Source organism: Aotus nancymaae, unplaced genomic scaffold (assembly GCF_030222135.1).
Source record: "Aotus nancymaae isolate 86718 unplaced genomic scaffold, 86718_ANA_hifiasm-v0.15.2.pri h1tg000038l, whole genome shotgun sequence".
Lineage (NCBI taxonomy): Eukaryota > Metazoa > Chordata > Mammalia > Primates > Aotidae > Aotus > Aotus nancymaae.
The window spans coordinates 5,557,330-5,571,776 of record NW_026988452.1 but is presented as its reverse complement, the minus strand read 5'-3'; the positions used below and the strand labels follow the sequence as shown (position 1 = coordinate 5,571,776).

At 48.5% G+C, this 14,447-nt stretch overlaps 1 protein-coding gene across 3 annotated transcripts in view; it reads left to right on the top strand.

The window, feature by feature from the left end:
- ITGA9 (integrin subunit alpha 9) overlaps positions 1-14,447 on the top strand; it is a 362,228-nt gene that overhangs the window by 340,271 nt on the left and 7,510 nt on the right. For all 3 annotated transcript variants that reach the window (XM_021666559.2, XM_064360142.1, XM_064360141.1), the window contains one exon: positions 2,298-2,417. In XM_021666559.2, coding sequence (XP_021522234.2) covers positions 2,298-2,417 — 120 coding nt within the window. The remainder of the gene's footprint in view (positions 1-2,297; positions 2,418-14,447) is intronic.

Here is a 14,447-nt window from a genome sequence, read left to right as displayed (position 1 = left end):
TGTGCTTTAGGAAGCCAACTCTTAACAGCAGGGAGGCCTCTCCAAGCTTCCTGCAATAGTGCTAGTGAGAGAAGGCGAGATGTGAGCCAGGAAGTACCTGGGATGGAAAGAAGAGGATGGAGAGAAAAGACGTTTAGAAAGGTGTAGCGCTTAACCAGCTCACTGGTGGTGGAGACGGGACCTGATCATCGGTGCTTCTTGACTCTCCGTGTCCTCCAGGCTGCTGTTCCTTCCTTGGGGTTTTGTTTTTTAATCTAAGATATGACTTGTTAGAGCTTCAGAATGCTCAGATCATCACTCAGATGAGTTTATGGGAGCTGCGTTGTGAGAAAACAGGCTGAGGCTCTGCCAGAGCACGGAGCACGCCTCCAAGGGGATGAGCAGCACGCCTCAAATAAGACGAGATAAAGCCCACATTCCAGGGAAGTGACAGGGCATTCTTGTGGAACTTGCCAGACTAAACTGTAGCTGCTACTTTAACCTCTGTGTCCACAAAACCAGACCTCCAACATGGCTTTGCTGGTATACAGATCTCAGTGTCCCTAAGAAGCCGTCTGGGTTGGCGCAGGGGGCTGGGCTTTGCAGCTAACCCCACTGAGCTTAGTGTCTCAGTCTGATTCGTAGTCAGCAGTAAGGTTTAGCATACTTTTCTCACACCCAGGTGCTTTCACAGAACTGCCACATTTTCCCTATCAGACCCCCATTTCACAGAAGATGAGAAAGTGGTATCGTGGTTGTCTACGGTGGCACCAGGACCGGGATGAAAGCCAGCACTCCTCCCTCTCCATCTTTCCTAACAGTTCCTCACAGTTCATCTGTACAAGACACCATGAGAGATTCCAAATGCAAGAGGCAATTTGGTCCACAGCAAAACCCAAAGACATGAATCTGACTGCCTTTAAAGATGAGAACTGCTCATTTGAACTAGATAGAAAATAATGGACTTAGGATGACAGACTTCAGGGCCCACTTCTGTCCCACCACCTCCCACCTGTCAATGTTCTTCCCTGAGGATTGCCTGTTGTCTGAAAATTGCTCTTTTTAATAGCCCCAAGCTGGAAACAACCTCCATGCCCATCAATAGCAATATCAATTCATGCCCAGGTGATAGCATGAATAAGTAGTGGTGTGTCCACACAGGGGAATACTATACAGCAGTGACACTGGACATGCCACAGCCTGGTGCAATTTCCCAAACATAACAGTGAGAGAAAGAAACCAGGTACACGCCTCTAATCCCAGCACTTTGGGGGGCCAAGGCGGGTGGATCACCTGAGGTCAGGAGTTCAAGATCAGCCTGGCCAACACGGTGAAACCCCATCTCTACTAAAAATACAAAAATCAGCTGAGTGTGGTGGGACACGCCTGTAATCCCAGCTACTCGGGAGGCTGAGACAAGACAAATGCTTGGACCCAGGAGGCAGAGTTTGCAGTGAGTTGAGATTGCGCCACTGCACTCCAACCTGGGCAACAGAGCAAGACTCCGTCAAAAAAAAAAAAAAAAAGAAACCAGGTACAGTAGTTCATACGGTGTCATTCCATTTGTATTGAGGACCAAAAAAAGCAGATGATGCTAATCTAAGCTGTTAGACATCCTTGGTGGGGGTGGGGACTGGAAGGAAGGGGGAAGGGAGCTTCTAGAGAGCTGGTCACCTTCCGTTTCTTGATCTAGGTTGCTAGTTACACACATGCATTTAGCATTTGGTATGTGAAAATTCAGCGAGCTGTACACTTAGGATACTTTATGTATATTCAGCTTCAATAAGTAATTTTTAAGAAGTAAAAAGAGGCCAGGCACGGTGGCTTGTGCCTGTAATCCCAGCACTTTGGGAGGCCAAGGCGGGCAGATCACGAGGTCAAGAGATCGAGACCATCCTGACCAACATGGTGAAACCCCGTCTTTACTAAAAAATACAAAAAATTAGCTGGGTGTGGTGGCGTGCGCCTGTAGTCCCAGCTATGTGGGAGGCTGAGGCGGAAGAATCACTTGAACTGGGAGGTAGAGGTTGCAGTGGGCCGAGATCACACCACTGCACTCCAGCCTGGTGTCAAAGCAAGACTCTGTCTCAAAAAAAAAAAAAAAAAGGTAAAAAGAGCTGGGAGTAGTGACTCATGCCTGTAATCCTAGCACTTTGGGAGGCTGAGACAGGAGAATCGCTTGAACCCGGAAAGCATAGGTTACAGTGAGCCGAGATTGCACCATTGCAGTTCAACCTGGGCGACAGAGCAAGACTGTCTCAAAAAAAAAAAAAACAAACAAAAAAAGGAAACGTTTTCACTGTTGCATTGTCTCCTAGGTGGTCTTCGAGGCCCTGCACAATCTGGAGCCCCGTGGCTACGTCGTGGGGTGGATCATCGCCATCAGCTTGTTGGTGGGAATCCTCATCTTCCTGCTGCTGGCCGTGCTGCTCTGGAAGGTGAGTCTGGCAGTTGCAGGTCCCCCTGGAGTCTCCACCCATGGATACCCAGCTCTCCCACTTCTCCAGGGAAGGAGAAGTATCCTGTTAGAGCTTCCTTCATGGCACGGCTACAGTGAAGGACAGTGACCCTTCAGGCAGGGAGTGCAATCCTGGCTCCCCTTGAGGCCATAAACAACGGAGGATTTGGACCACTTCAGAGAGAGAGCCAAAGTCTCCGTTCTCTCTTCTCCTACCTTTCCTTAGAGTCCTACCGTAGGATGGTGAGAACCTAACTCCATAACAGAAGCCTGAGGAGCAACTCCCAAGAGAGGGTGATTTACCATTTGCTTGAAGAAAGATCAGAGGGGAACTATAGAGCAATTCTTCCTTCTTTTCTTCTATGCCATATGAGGAAGATTTCTGCCCAGAAAACTTGAGTAACTGAGATGGGCTACAGTCCAGAGTAGCTCCATCATAACTTCTCCAGACCTCATGGTGGTTCATTTGGAGGTGGCCCAGGGCGTAGACCTGTCCTGCCTCAAGCATCACTCTCTCAAGGAGTAAAGGTGTCCTCATCCCCGTGTCAAGGATGGTGTTTTTGCCACACTCTCCCTTAGAGACCCGGAGTCCTTTTCCTTCAGATCCTCTCTGTCCATCAGTGACGGTGTCAGAGGCTTTGACCGAGAACATCTGTCTCTCCCTTGTCTCCACTGTGTCCCCAGCTCAAAAATTGCACCAGGGACCATAACTGCGACCTCCTGACACCAAAGTCCATACTTCTCTAGAATTCCAAGTTTCAGATGTGGGTGGAAACAGCCTCTTAGAGTATTAGAGATGGATATTTTCAAATAATTTCTTTGGGATTACAAAATAGTATGTATTTATTGACCAAACATGATAACATACCAATTACCAAAAAAAGTTGCAGAACACCAGGAGTTCACTTCCCAGAAATAACCGTGGTGAGCGTAGCATGGTCGCTCTTTGACCTTTTTTTCTGCATATATAGATAGAGACCAGGCATTCTCGTAGCATTGACTTATTTTTGAATAGTGTATTAGTTAAATTGTGCAGTAATATACTCAATATATTTTCAGGTGAAGTGCCTCTAAATTTAAAAGCAGTGGGTTCCCTTTTTTTAAAGTATGGGGTCTCGTTCGGTCACCCAGTCTGGAGGGCAGTGGCACGATCATAGCTCACTGCAGCCTCTAACTCCTGGGCTCAAACCATTTTCCTGCCTTCACCTCCCAAGTAGCTGGGACTACAGGCATGTACAACATCCAGCTCACTTTTTAAATTTTTTGTAAATGTGGGGTTTCACTATGTTTCTCATACTGGTCCTGAACTCCTGGCCTCTACCTCAGCCTCCCAAAGTGCTGGGATTACAGGCATGAGCCAGTGCACCTGGCCTGGATTTGATTTATTTATCTGGAAAAAACGTACACCTATTTTTCCCAGAAGACGGTACTGGGAACGTCTTTCCGTGTGTTCGAAGCACGTGTCCAGCACTTCTTAGGCTGTTGAGTGTCTGCAGTCTATTCATCAAGTCCCCCGATGCTGGAATTGAGGTTGCTCCCGGTTTCACACTTCTTTTAACAGTGCCACGTTAAATATCCTTGGAGCCAAGTATTTGCACAAATCTTTCATCATGTCGTTAGGATGAAAGCCTAGAAACAGAATTACCGTCAAAAGAATGCATATTTTAAGCCTATTATTTATTTAATTTAATTAATTTATTTATTTTGAGACGGAGTTTCGCTCTTGTCGCCCAGACTGAAGTGCAATGGCGCGATCTCAGCTCACTGCAACCTCCCCCTCCTGGGTTCAAGTGATTCTCCTGCCTCAGCTTCCCGAGTGGCTGGGATTACAGGCACCTGTCACCATGGCTGGCTAATTTTTTTTTTTTTGGTATTTTTAGTAGAGACGGGGTTTCACCATGATGACCAGGCTGGTCTTGAATTCCTGACTTCAGGTGATCCACCCACCTCAGCCTCCTAAAGTGCTGGGATTACAGGCGTGAGCCACCACCCCTGGCCTAAGTGTTTTATTACTATTGCAAATTGCCCTCTAGATAAGTCATACCAATTCGCCGTCCCACAAGCAGTGTATCAGAGATGTCTGTTTGCCAATAGTGGACATTACCTTTTTTAAAAAAATCCGCCAATTTGTTGTTTATTTAATCCGCATTCCCAGATAGATTCTTAATTCTCCCTTTTCTCCAACTCCAACTCCTTCCTGCTGAGACGGCCTCTGGTCTGTGGGTGGAGAACAAAGCCTGCTAAGTGTTTGGGATCTGAAAGGACGAGGCTTCTGGCTGAGTTGAGGGCTTTGGTACATGAGTGTATGTGGGTGTATGTGTGTGCGCGCGCGTGAGAGTGTGTGTGTGTGTGTGACTTCCTTCTGCCTCTATGTGGATTCTTAAAATGAGAGGAGCTGTGTCCTTTATGGCGAGGTGAGTGGGACCAGACAGGATGGAGCGGGGAGCGTTGTGGCCGTGCCCTGCTTCCCCTTGTGCCTGCGTGCCCTCCTTCTGGCCGTCCCACCTGGCTCTGCCCCTCAGGGGTATCCCATCTTCTCTGCACACCCCGCTGCCTCCTCCAGCCTGCCACCAGCTTTGTCTTGCTTTTGCTGTGTTTGTTTAAAGAAAGCGTGGTTGCAGGAGATGCTGTCATGGGTAGGCAGAACCCTGGGGTCACCCAGCTGTGGGGGGTCCAAAGAGCCAGGACCTAAGAAGGCAGACTCCACCCGCTGCCACAGACTGGGAGGGAGAGGGCAGTCACAGCCTCCAGGGACACACCGTGTACTCAGACCAAGGCTTGCCATAACTAACAGGTGGCAGGAAAGCTTTGAGGAGGCTGTTGAATGAGGCCACCTGGGTGAGCACAGCTTTGCGGGTCAACCCAGAGCAGCATCTCATTTCAGCTCCCATTTCTCAGACACTTGCTTTGCCCCAGACACTGGACTAGGCACTGGGGTGCAGCAATAACTGTGCCCTTCCCTGCCCCTGCCCGCCTCCCCACCTGGCAGTAGACCTGCATGCACCGTGGAGGGTGGTGAGTGCTGTGCAGTAACGCTCTGGAAACTGAGGGGATGGTGCCATGAGTCCCCCTCCCTTGCCCCCAAGGAGGAGGCAGTATTGAAGGTCACAGAGAAGTGTGGTAGATGAGAACGGCTTTGTAGGCTGACAGCTGTGGGCAGCAATCCTGGCTCCCACACCTGCCTGACATGTGGCCTTAGGAGGGTTGCTTACCCTCTGTGACCCTCAGTTTCTTCCTCTGTAAAAAGGAGACATCACCTGCAGTTTGGTATGTAGAGATTATGCAGAGAAAATGTTTAGCACTGCGCTTAACACAGACACCAGAAGGCGTTTCATAAATGAGGTGTCATTCCAGTCTGACCTTGAGTGTGGTTTGAGTTTTCCAGGCAGGGAAGGGCAAATTAAGTTTCCATCTAGACGGAAGGAAGAGGCGGGAAAATAAGCAGGGTTTGTGGGGAGTGGCTTGTAAAGTTTGTCACAGGAGGGCCGTCACTGACCTCCAGCAAGACCATCTGCTATAGTTGTGAAGGCCACCACTGACCAGGACAAAGGGGGAGCATGGGAGGTCTGTGAGCAGAGCGGTGGCGAGGCCAGATCTGTGTCAAGAGAGAGACAGTGGCTCATGCCTGTAATCTCACTGCTCTGGGAGGCCAAGCCTGGAGAATTGCTTGAGCCTAAGAATTTGAGGTTACTGTGATCTGTGATCACACCACTACACCAGGTGGTAGAACAAGACCATGTCTCTAAAAAAGAGAGAGAGATCTGGGGACAGTGAGGGCAAGAGCCGGACCACTGCCATGGGTCATGGTAGGACAGGCAGGGTTTGCTGACCAGTGGGACTTGCGAGGTGAAGGAGAAAGAAAGAGTAGCTGTCTCTCCTTGTGATTAGTTCAGACAAAGGACGGTTGCCCTTAATCAGGGTGGGGAAGACAGGATTTGAAATAGTCTGGAAAGAGAGGAGCTTGGTGTTGGGCTTTCTGAGTGAATGGTGCCTACGGGAGGCTGGGAGACAAGGCTGGGCTTGCCTCATTCCCGGTCATGCCCACCTAGCAGAGGGAAGGTCAACAGAAGGAAGCCCCTTATCTCGGCTTGACTACACAGCCGCATCGCGCTGCTTCCACCGCAGACCAGCTTTCTCTATGTTTCCCTACACACCGTAGGAAGATGGTTGCCTCCAGCCCCTCCAAACTTGCATCTCAAGGACTGACTGCAAGCCACAGATGCAGAATGACCAGCCACCTCTGATCCCTGGTCCCACATGTCTGGGAGACAGGATCTGCATGGCCCAGCTTGAGTCAAATGCCCACTCCTATCAACTGTGGAAGGGAGGAAGGGAGTTGGCAGGGAGAGAATCCACCTGGCCCAGCGTGGCCACATGTCTCCCCAGAGGCTGGGGTGAGAGAAGGATTCAGGAGGGTGGTTTAGGGGATGCTGGGGAAGAGACTCTCAGAAAAGGGAACAATTAGGCAGACACCCCAAAGGAGTTCACTGCTGCAGGATTTCATGGTTGTTAGTGCTGCTGCCTGAACTGCAGGCTGTTCTATCACACCAGCTAGCTATGCTGCATAACTGCCCCCAAATTGAGTGGCTTAAAACAACCATTACATCGGACAAATTTCTGGGTCAGGAATCCAGGAAGGGTTTGGTTGGGTGATTCTTCCGCTCCACACAACATTGAGTGAGGTCACTTAGTGGCATTTGCCTGGTGGCTGAGCTGGTCTTCAGAGTCTAAGACAGCTTCACTTACATACCTGGCACCTTGGTAGGGGCAGCTGGAAGGCTGGATTCAGTCAAGTCCTTCTCCCTCTCCATGTTGACTCAGGGCCTCTCCATGTGGTCCTTCCAGCAGATGGTCTAACTTTTTCTGTGGTGGCTTAGGCTGCAAGAGAGCACAGTGACAGCTGCCAGTTCTTTTAAATGCTAGCCCACAGCAGGATAGCATCATTTACTCTGTTGGTGAAAGCTTTCACCTTTATCTTTTCTTTTCCTCTTTTTTTTTTTTTTTTTTGAAACAGAGTCTCACTCTGTCACCCAGGCTGGAGTGAAATAGCGTGATCTCGACTCACTGCAACCTCCACCTCTTGTGTTCAAGCAATTCTGCCTCAGTCTCCCAAGTAGCTGATATTACAGGTGCACGCCACCACACCCGGCTAAGTTTTGTATTTTTTGTAGAGATGGGGTTTCACCATGTTGGCCAGGCTGGTCTCGAACTCCAGGCCTCAAGTGATCTACCTGCCTTGGCCTCCCAAAGTGCTGGGATTACAGGTGTGAGCCACCATAACTTTTCTTTTAAAGTCACTGTTACAAAGAAAAATTCGCCTAACTCGAAGTTCTGTTTTAAAGTAGATGAAACCTCATCTCTCTCTCATAGTGTCATAGATAAAATCACAGTTGAACTCCTTTGGGGAAGAGGAGGCAAATAGTAAATCCTGGTGCAGCATTTATGTCAGCGTGTGTAGTCTGTTCAGGCAGCATTGTAATAAGGGGCTTGGTGGAGGGGACTTCTTTAGGGGAAAAAAAATTTTTGCCTTAAAAGGCTAATTATGTGATGACTTTATAAGAGGTTAAAAGGGCAAATGAAATGTAGGATTATTGTAAAGACCTATGTATTTCTAGAACTTCAGCTACAGACCTCTTGTCAACTCTGATTCCCATGTCTACAACCTAAGAAAGATGCATTATGTGTAGTGATGGTGATTTGGTATCACACTGGCAGTATGGTGCAGTTACCCAAGGACCTGTTGACTGATGGCCTAAACTCCAGCCTCATATTTGACTGATATGGGAGGTCTTAATGTTTCCAGCTTACTGCCACATTCCCTATGTAATTGCCATATTCCCTCCATTCCTGTCAAGGGGAAAGCCGCTGAGTGGTACCCAGCTGCCACTGCTGACCGGCTGCTCACTTCACTGAGGGCCTTTGAAGACAGCGGTTGGCAGGGACGGTGTTAAGTCCTCTTCCCTTTACAGAACCATGGCTCTTGAATGTCCTTCTAGAGTAGCTCTGGGCATTGCCACCAATGGTCACTTGCTGCTGCCTTGAGCTCCCGAGCCCAAAGCGATTGTTCCCAAAAGTGTTGCATAAAGGTGAATTGTGACGTGGCACTCAAAGCTGAGCAGAGCAGCTGGCCATGCACAGCACTCACAGCACCACACAGGCCTGCGGGTCTGCACTCTCTATGCTTGCAAGATGGCCAGCACCTTCATTAGGCAGAGAGTAGTGGGTCCCTACGAGGTGGCAGGCCCTGGGCAAAGGGACAAAGATAGATAAACAGCAGCCCTCACCTAGCCTTTTTCTTTTCTTTTCTCTTTTTTTTTGAGACAGAGTCTTACTCTGTCACCAAACTGACTGGAGGGCAGTGGTGCAATCCCAGCTCACTGCAACCTCCGCCTCCCAGGTTCAAGCAATTCTCCTGCCTCAGCCTCCAGTGTAGCTGAGATTATAGGTGTGCGCCACCATGCCAGGCTGAGTTTTGTATTTTTAGTAGAGACGGAGTTTCACCATGCTGGCCAGGCTGGTCTTGAACTCCTGGCCTCAAGTAATGCACCTGCCTTGGCTTCCCAAAGTACTGGGATTACAGGCATGAGCCACCGTGCCTGACCTCAGCAACAACAGAGCCCTCACCTCGTCTTGAATACCTTTAGGAAAATCAGCTTCAGCAAAGCCCTGAAGGGTGAGCAGGACTTGCCCTGTGCCACCAGCCCCAGGCCCTGCCTACACATGCACTGTGGTGCTACTGTTTAGCTAACACAGAAAGCACCACACTCTCTGTCTAATGAAGGTGCTGGCCATCTTGCAAACATAAAGCGTGCAGACCCGCAGGGTCAGCAAGTGCCTTTTCCAGAGCTGAGCTCCAGGCTCCCTGAGGATGCGTTCAGCCAGCCCAGCCCCTCATCTGCCTCTGACCCCGCGCAGCTTCCCGGGGGCCTTCCAGAAAGCCCATCCACTGGCATCTCAGGCATCTTGTCAGGCTTGGCGGCAGCAGGCCCTGGCTCCGACACAAAATCCACAATGAGGGCCCCAAGCTAACCAGACCCTTCTTCAGATTCTGAAATGGATCCTAATCAGCTTTCCCAAAGCCGAGATGTCAGCAGACACTGGGAGCCATAATTTAAACTTTATGTGCGAGGATTACAGTAGCCAGCCAAACCACTGAGGAAGAAAACTTTGAAATATGAGGCGCTTTTAAAGGGGGAAAAGTCCAAATGAGTCCCCTCTCCTTTCCTTCAGCTCCTGACTGGGTTGGAAGATGCCTGGGCCTGGCACCTCTCCAAGACAATCATAAAAGCCTGTTTAGGAGGAGAAAGTTTAATTGTTCAGAGGTGCAGGAGAGATCATGACTTTCTGTGTGACTTGCACCTTTAAGAAACACCTTCAGCTCATTAAGCCAGCCTGGGTCCTACGGAAAGAATGAAGATGATGGGGTGTTTCTCCTTTCGAAGAAAGATACCCACCTTCCCTCACTCAGGGCTCCAAGCTCTTCCTCCCTGTGTTCCTCTCTGCCTCCCTCACTCCCTCCTCCCCTCCGCAGCTCTGTCCTTGTTTGTTTGCAGTTTGCCAAAACATACAGGCCACCCCTCAGTGAAGGAGAGAGCCCCACATCCTCCCTCACTGCTGTCAGCCAAGGACCTTCTCTCTCCCATCTGACCCTTTTGCAAACCGAGATGGCTTGGAGCAAAAGGAAATGAGACTGTTTTGCCAGCCCTGTGGCCGTCTCTTCCCAGGAGGCCCAGGACCTACTTGCAAGTGGAGAGGAGGCAGGCTGAAGAATGTGTTTGCCACCCCTCCAACACGGGCTGCCTCGAGCCCTCTGTCCGCTGGGGCTGCTCCAAGAGCCTGCTGCTTTAGGACTGGTTTTGGGCTCATGATTTTTATTTCAGAGCATTACTTCTGACCTAAGGCAAAAACACTTAAAAAAAACAAGTCTGTGAAATGGCTCAGAGAATGTGTAAGGTTTGGCAGCCCCTCCAGAGGTCGCTGGGTTATCACCTTCCCTTCAAACTGGGCTGGGAGGGCATCCTTGCTTCTCTTCCAAAGAAAAAGAAAATGCACAGACACATGCCCATGTGTTGCACACACACCCTTCACACTGCCTCAGTTAGAGCCATGTGCCGGCGACGTGCAGTGGGGCTTGTTTATGTCTGGGAGTAAATATTGGGCTGATGTTGCCCTGCTCACATCTCAAGACAGAGACGTGTTATGTAAATAGTCAAGCAACTGAAGAGAACTACAAACATGAGTCTTGAGTTAGTCCAAAAAAGGAATTTGTCCCAGGTCCTCAGAATCACTGTCTAGGAAGCAACCAAAATGCCGGGGAGTGGGCAGGATCCCCCTAGAGACCGACGCCATGGCGTTGTCCAGCTGGTCCCTCTCACCCTGCAGGGGCCTGGGGAGGAAGAGGCTGCTGCCGGCTGGACACCCCAGAACTTGGTCAGGCCTCGTGCCTCATGCAACAGCCATCTGAATAGGGCTGTTCAGGGGCAATCTCTTGTTTCCCTAGGAGTTTTCTGGCAGCTTTTGGATACGTGATTATATCAGAAAATTGTATGTATCTGTTACGAGGGTTCAGGGAGCTGCTCTTTGGAGCTGCAGGACTAGCAGACACAAAACCCAGAAAGCACACCGTTCTTTCGGCCTCCAGCCAGGCAAAGCTTGGCTTGAGTTCCCTCCTCTAGGGTTTCTATGTTTCTTCTGCCACAGATGGAACAGTTAACAGAGCCCCTTGCCCCTCAAATGGTGAAGCAAGCGCTGGAAGGTTCCAGAAAAAATGCAGAAAAACATTGACTCCATCGGCTTGGAAATGAGTGTGGGGCTGCTGAGCATCCAGCTTAGCCCATGATTAATGATTTCCCAGCACCCTCAGGGTGGGCTCAGTTGGCAACAAAAACAGAGATTTGCCCAGTGCTTCTCAAAGCTTTTCCCAAGGCACCCATGTGTGCTCACATGAGCGGGTGTGTATGTCTGAAGGAGGCCTACTTAACCTTGGGGTGTGCTAATTTCCCGAGTATGGGGAGACTTTAGATCCCGGCAGTAATGGAGTAGGTAGGACTGGCTATGACGTACTGCAGTGGGCTGAAGGGGCTCGTGGGTTTCCTGGATGTGTATGAAAAATTACAGATTTAGACCATGTGTCTCTTAGGCAAGGGAACTACAGGTGCTCCTTAACTTACAATATTGTAAGTCAGAAATGCATTTAATAAGTCATAAAGTCAAAAACTTGTTAAGTCAAGATATGGTAATTTGGAGATCATTTGTACTTGTTAGAGCCTCAAATTCAGAGTCACTATCTTCAGTGTTATCTTTATCTTTAGTCTTTAGTTTTTATATTTTATTGTTAGCCATTATCTTTAGTTTAAGTCATTATCTTTACTGAAGGGGATGACAAAAACCTTGCTAAGTTTAGTTTTTCACTTCCTCATTCCTAATTGACATTCTATTAGAAAATGTTAGCTGGGAAGATCTGTTCTTTATTGATTGACTTACATGTATTGAGAGGTGCTGGGAATAATATTGTGCCTTTAGAGGATTTAGAAGACAACATGGTTTCTGGTTCTTGCAAATTACTTTCGGTGACTTGTTCTCATGGGTTGCTTATTTTGAGTTTCTGGAGAACTGATAGTTTTTCCATTCTTAAAGAGATTATCAGATAGTTGATATATTACATGAGTTAAGAATCCTAGACTTACTAACTCCCTAATTCTGACACTTACAAGACATCTGATCGAGAGCTACGTGTGCAGCTTCATCAAGGCTTGACTACTTTCCTCATCAGCAAAATTGACCTTAAAATACCACAATTCAAAAGACTATAAAAGTTAAATAAGTGGGCCGGGTGTGGTGACTCACATTTGTGATCCCAGCACTTTGGGAGACCGAGGTGGGCAGATCACGAGGTCAGGAGTTCAAGATCAGCCTGACCAACATGGTGAAACCCCGTCTCTATTAAAAAAAAAAAAAATTTAAAGTTAAATAAGTGAACATAACTGCATTTGTTTTGTGAATTCAAAGACCTCATGATCATTTTAAATGTTATTAAATTCTGTTTTGTTTCTTTCAAAAAGTACCAAAGTTTTAAAAATTTAAAATTGAATTTTTAAAAAATTTCTCAAAAATCTTTGAGAAAAATTGAGATGGGACAAAGACTGTGCCTTGTTTCCCCTTAGTGGGTCCTGAGTTCCCAGCTATTTGGCCCATAGTCTAGAGTCCTGAATTCACCTTGGGGAAAACGGGAGAAAAGCCGTCATGATGTTTCAGGGCTGGAAGGGTCTGAGAATGCCATTGAGCTCTTAGGCAGAGACAAAGACACTATGACTCAGAGCCAGAAAATGACCTTCCTAGGCAGGCACAGTGGCTCACACCTGTAATCCTAGCACTTTGGGAGGCCAGAGTTCAAGACTAGCCTGGCCAACATGGTGAAACCCTGTCTCTACTAAAATACAAGAATTAACCCAGCGTGGTGGTGTGCACCTGTAGTCCCAGCTACTTAGGAGGCTGAGACAGGGAGAATCACTTGAACTCAGGAGGAGGAGATTGCAGTGAGCCTAGATTGTGCCACTGCACTCCAGCCTGGGTGACAGAGGGAGACTCTGTCTCAAAAAAAAAAAAAAAAAAAAAAAAGGAAAGGAAGGAGGGAGGGAGGGAGGAAGGGAGGAGGGAAGGAAGGAAAAATGACCTTCCCTGTGGCCCAGAGGGTAGCAGCTGGAGCTTGGGTAGTGATGAGGACTCTGGGATCGCTTCCATGCATCCCTTCTGAATAGACCCTGTGGCGCCAGACAAGCCTAAGGTGGCAGCTCTTGGGGTAGGACCAGTGCTCTCTGTCAGTGGGAACTGTCTCAAAAGCCAAAACTAGGTTCTTGTGCAAAAGCACAAGGGTGACATTCTCTTTTTGAAATAAAATGAGTTTCATCGTATAAGAAACAACCAGCTTGACAGAGCCACCGCTAGACTACAGGGCACCTTGTGCAAACTGTAATAGTCAATAGCACGCCTTCCTCAAGACCCTTTACTTCCATCTGTCGGAAAAATGCGAAAACTCTGATTTTATGTGAACAAGACACTCTACTGCCATCTGTTGGAAACAGTTATAATAAACTTATACATCAGTGAAGTGAGTGGTGTCCTTCAGCCCCTTAAATGCAGTGTAGCACCTGCACTACTCTGCCCACACCTCCCTAGCCGTGAGAGTGCTTTATGTCTTCAGAAATAGTCTTCAGACTCTAAAAAAAGGAAGACACACATCGTGGTAGCTCCAGCTTCCCATCTAAGAGATTACACGTGGGTTGTGTTGGGAACAGGACGGGACACCCTGCAGTGTTAGGGTGGGGTATAGAGTTTGCAAGGCCGCTTCAGCCAGTGGTGGGCAGGGGGTGATTTTCAGGCCTAACGCTGACACCACTGCACTGAGAGAAATGAGCTTGCGTCTGGGTGCCTGCAAGAGATGACAGTGCCTTCACCTTGTTGGTAGCATAAAAAGTTTTTAGGCCGGGCGCGGTGGCTCACGCCTGTAATCCCAGCACTTTGGGAGGCCGAGGCGGGTGGATCACGAGGTCAAGAGATCGAGACCATCCTGGTCAACACAGTGAAACCCCGTCTCTACTAAAAATACAAAAAATTAGCTGGGCATGGTAGTGCGTACCTGTAATCCCAGCTACTCAGGAGGCTGAGGCAGGAGAATTGCCTGAACCCAGGAGGCGGAGGTTGCGGTGAGCCGAGATCGCGCCATTGCACTCCAGCCTGGGTAACAAGAGCAAAACTCCGTCTCAAAAAAAAAAAAAAAAGTTTTTATGACATACATAAAAACTTGAGCGCATGAAGGCCACATGTAAAAGTGAGTTCAGGATTGTAAACAATCCTTTCCAGATTATTCACACACTCTATCAAATCCTTACACTAGCACAGTGATGAGAAAGTGAGCCAGCTTTCGTTCTTAGAGATGAACAAGAAGAGTCTGGTTCGGGCTGGGCACGGTGGCTCATAACTGTAATCCCAGCACTTCGGGAGGCCAAGCAGG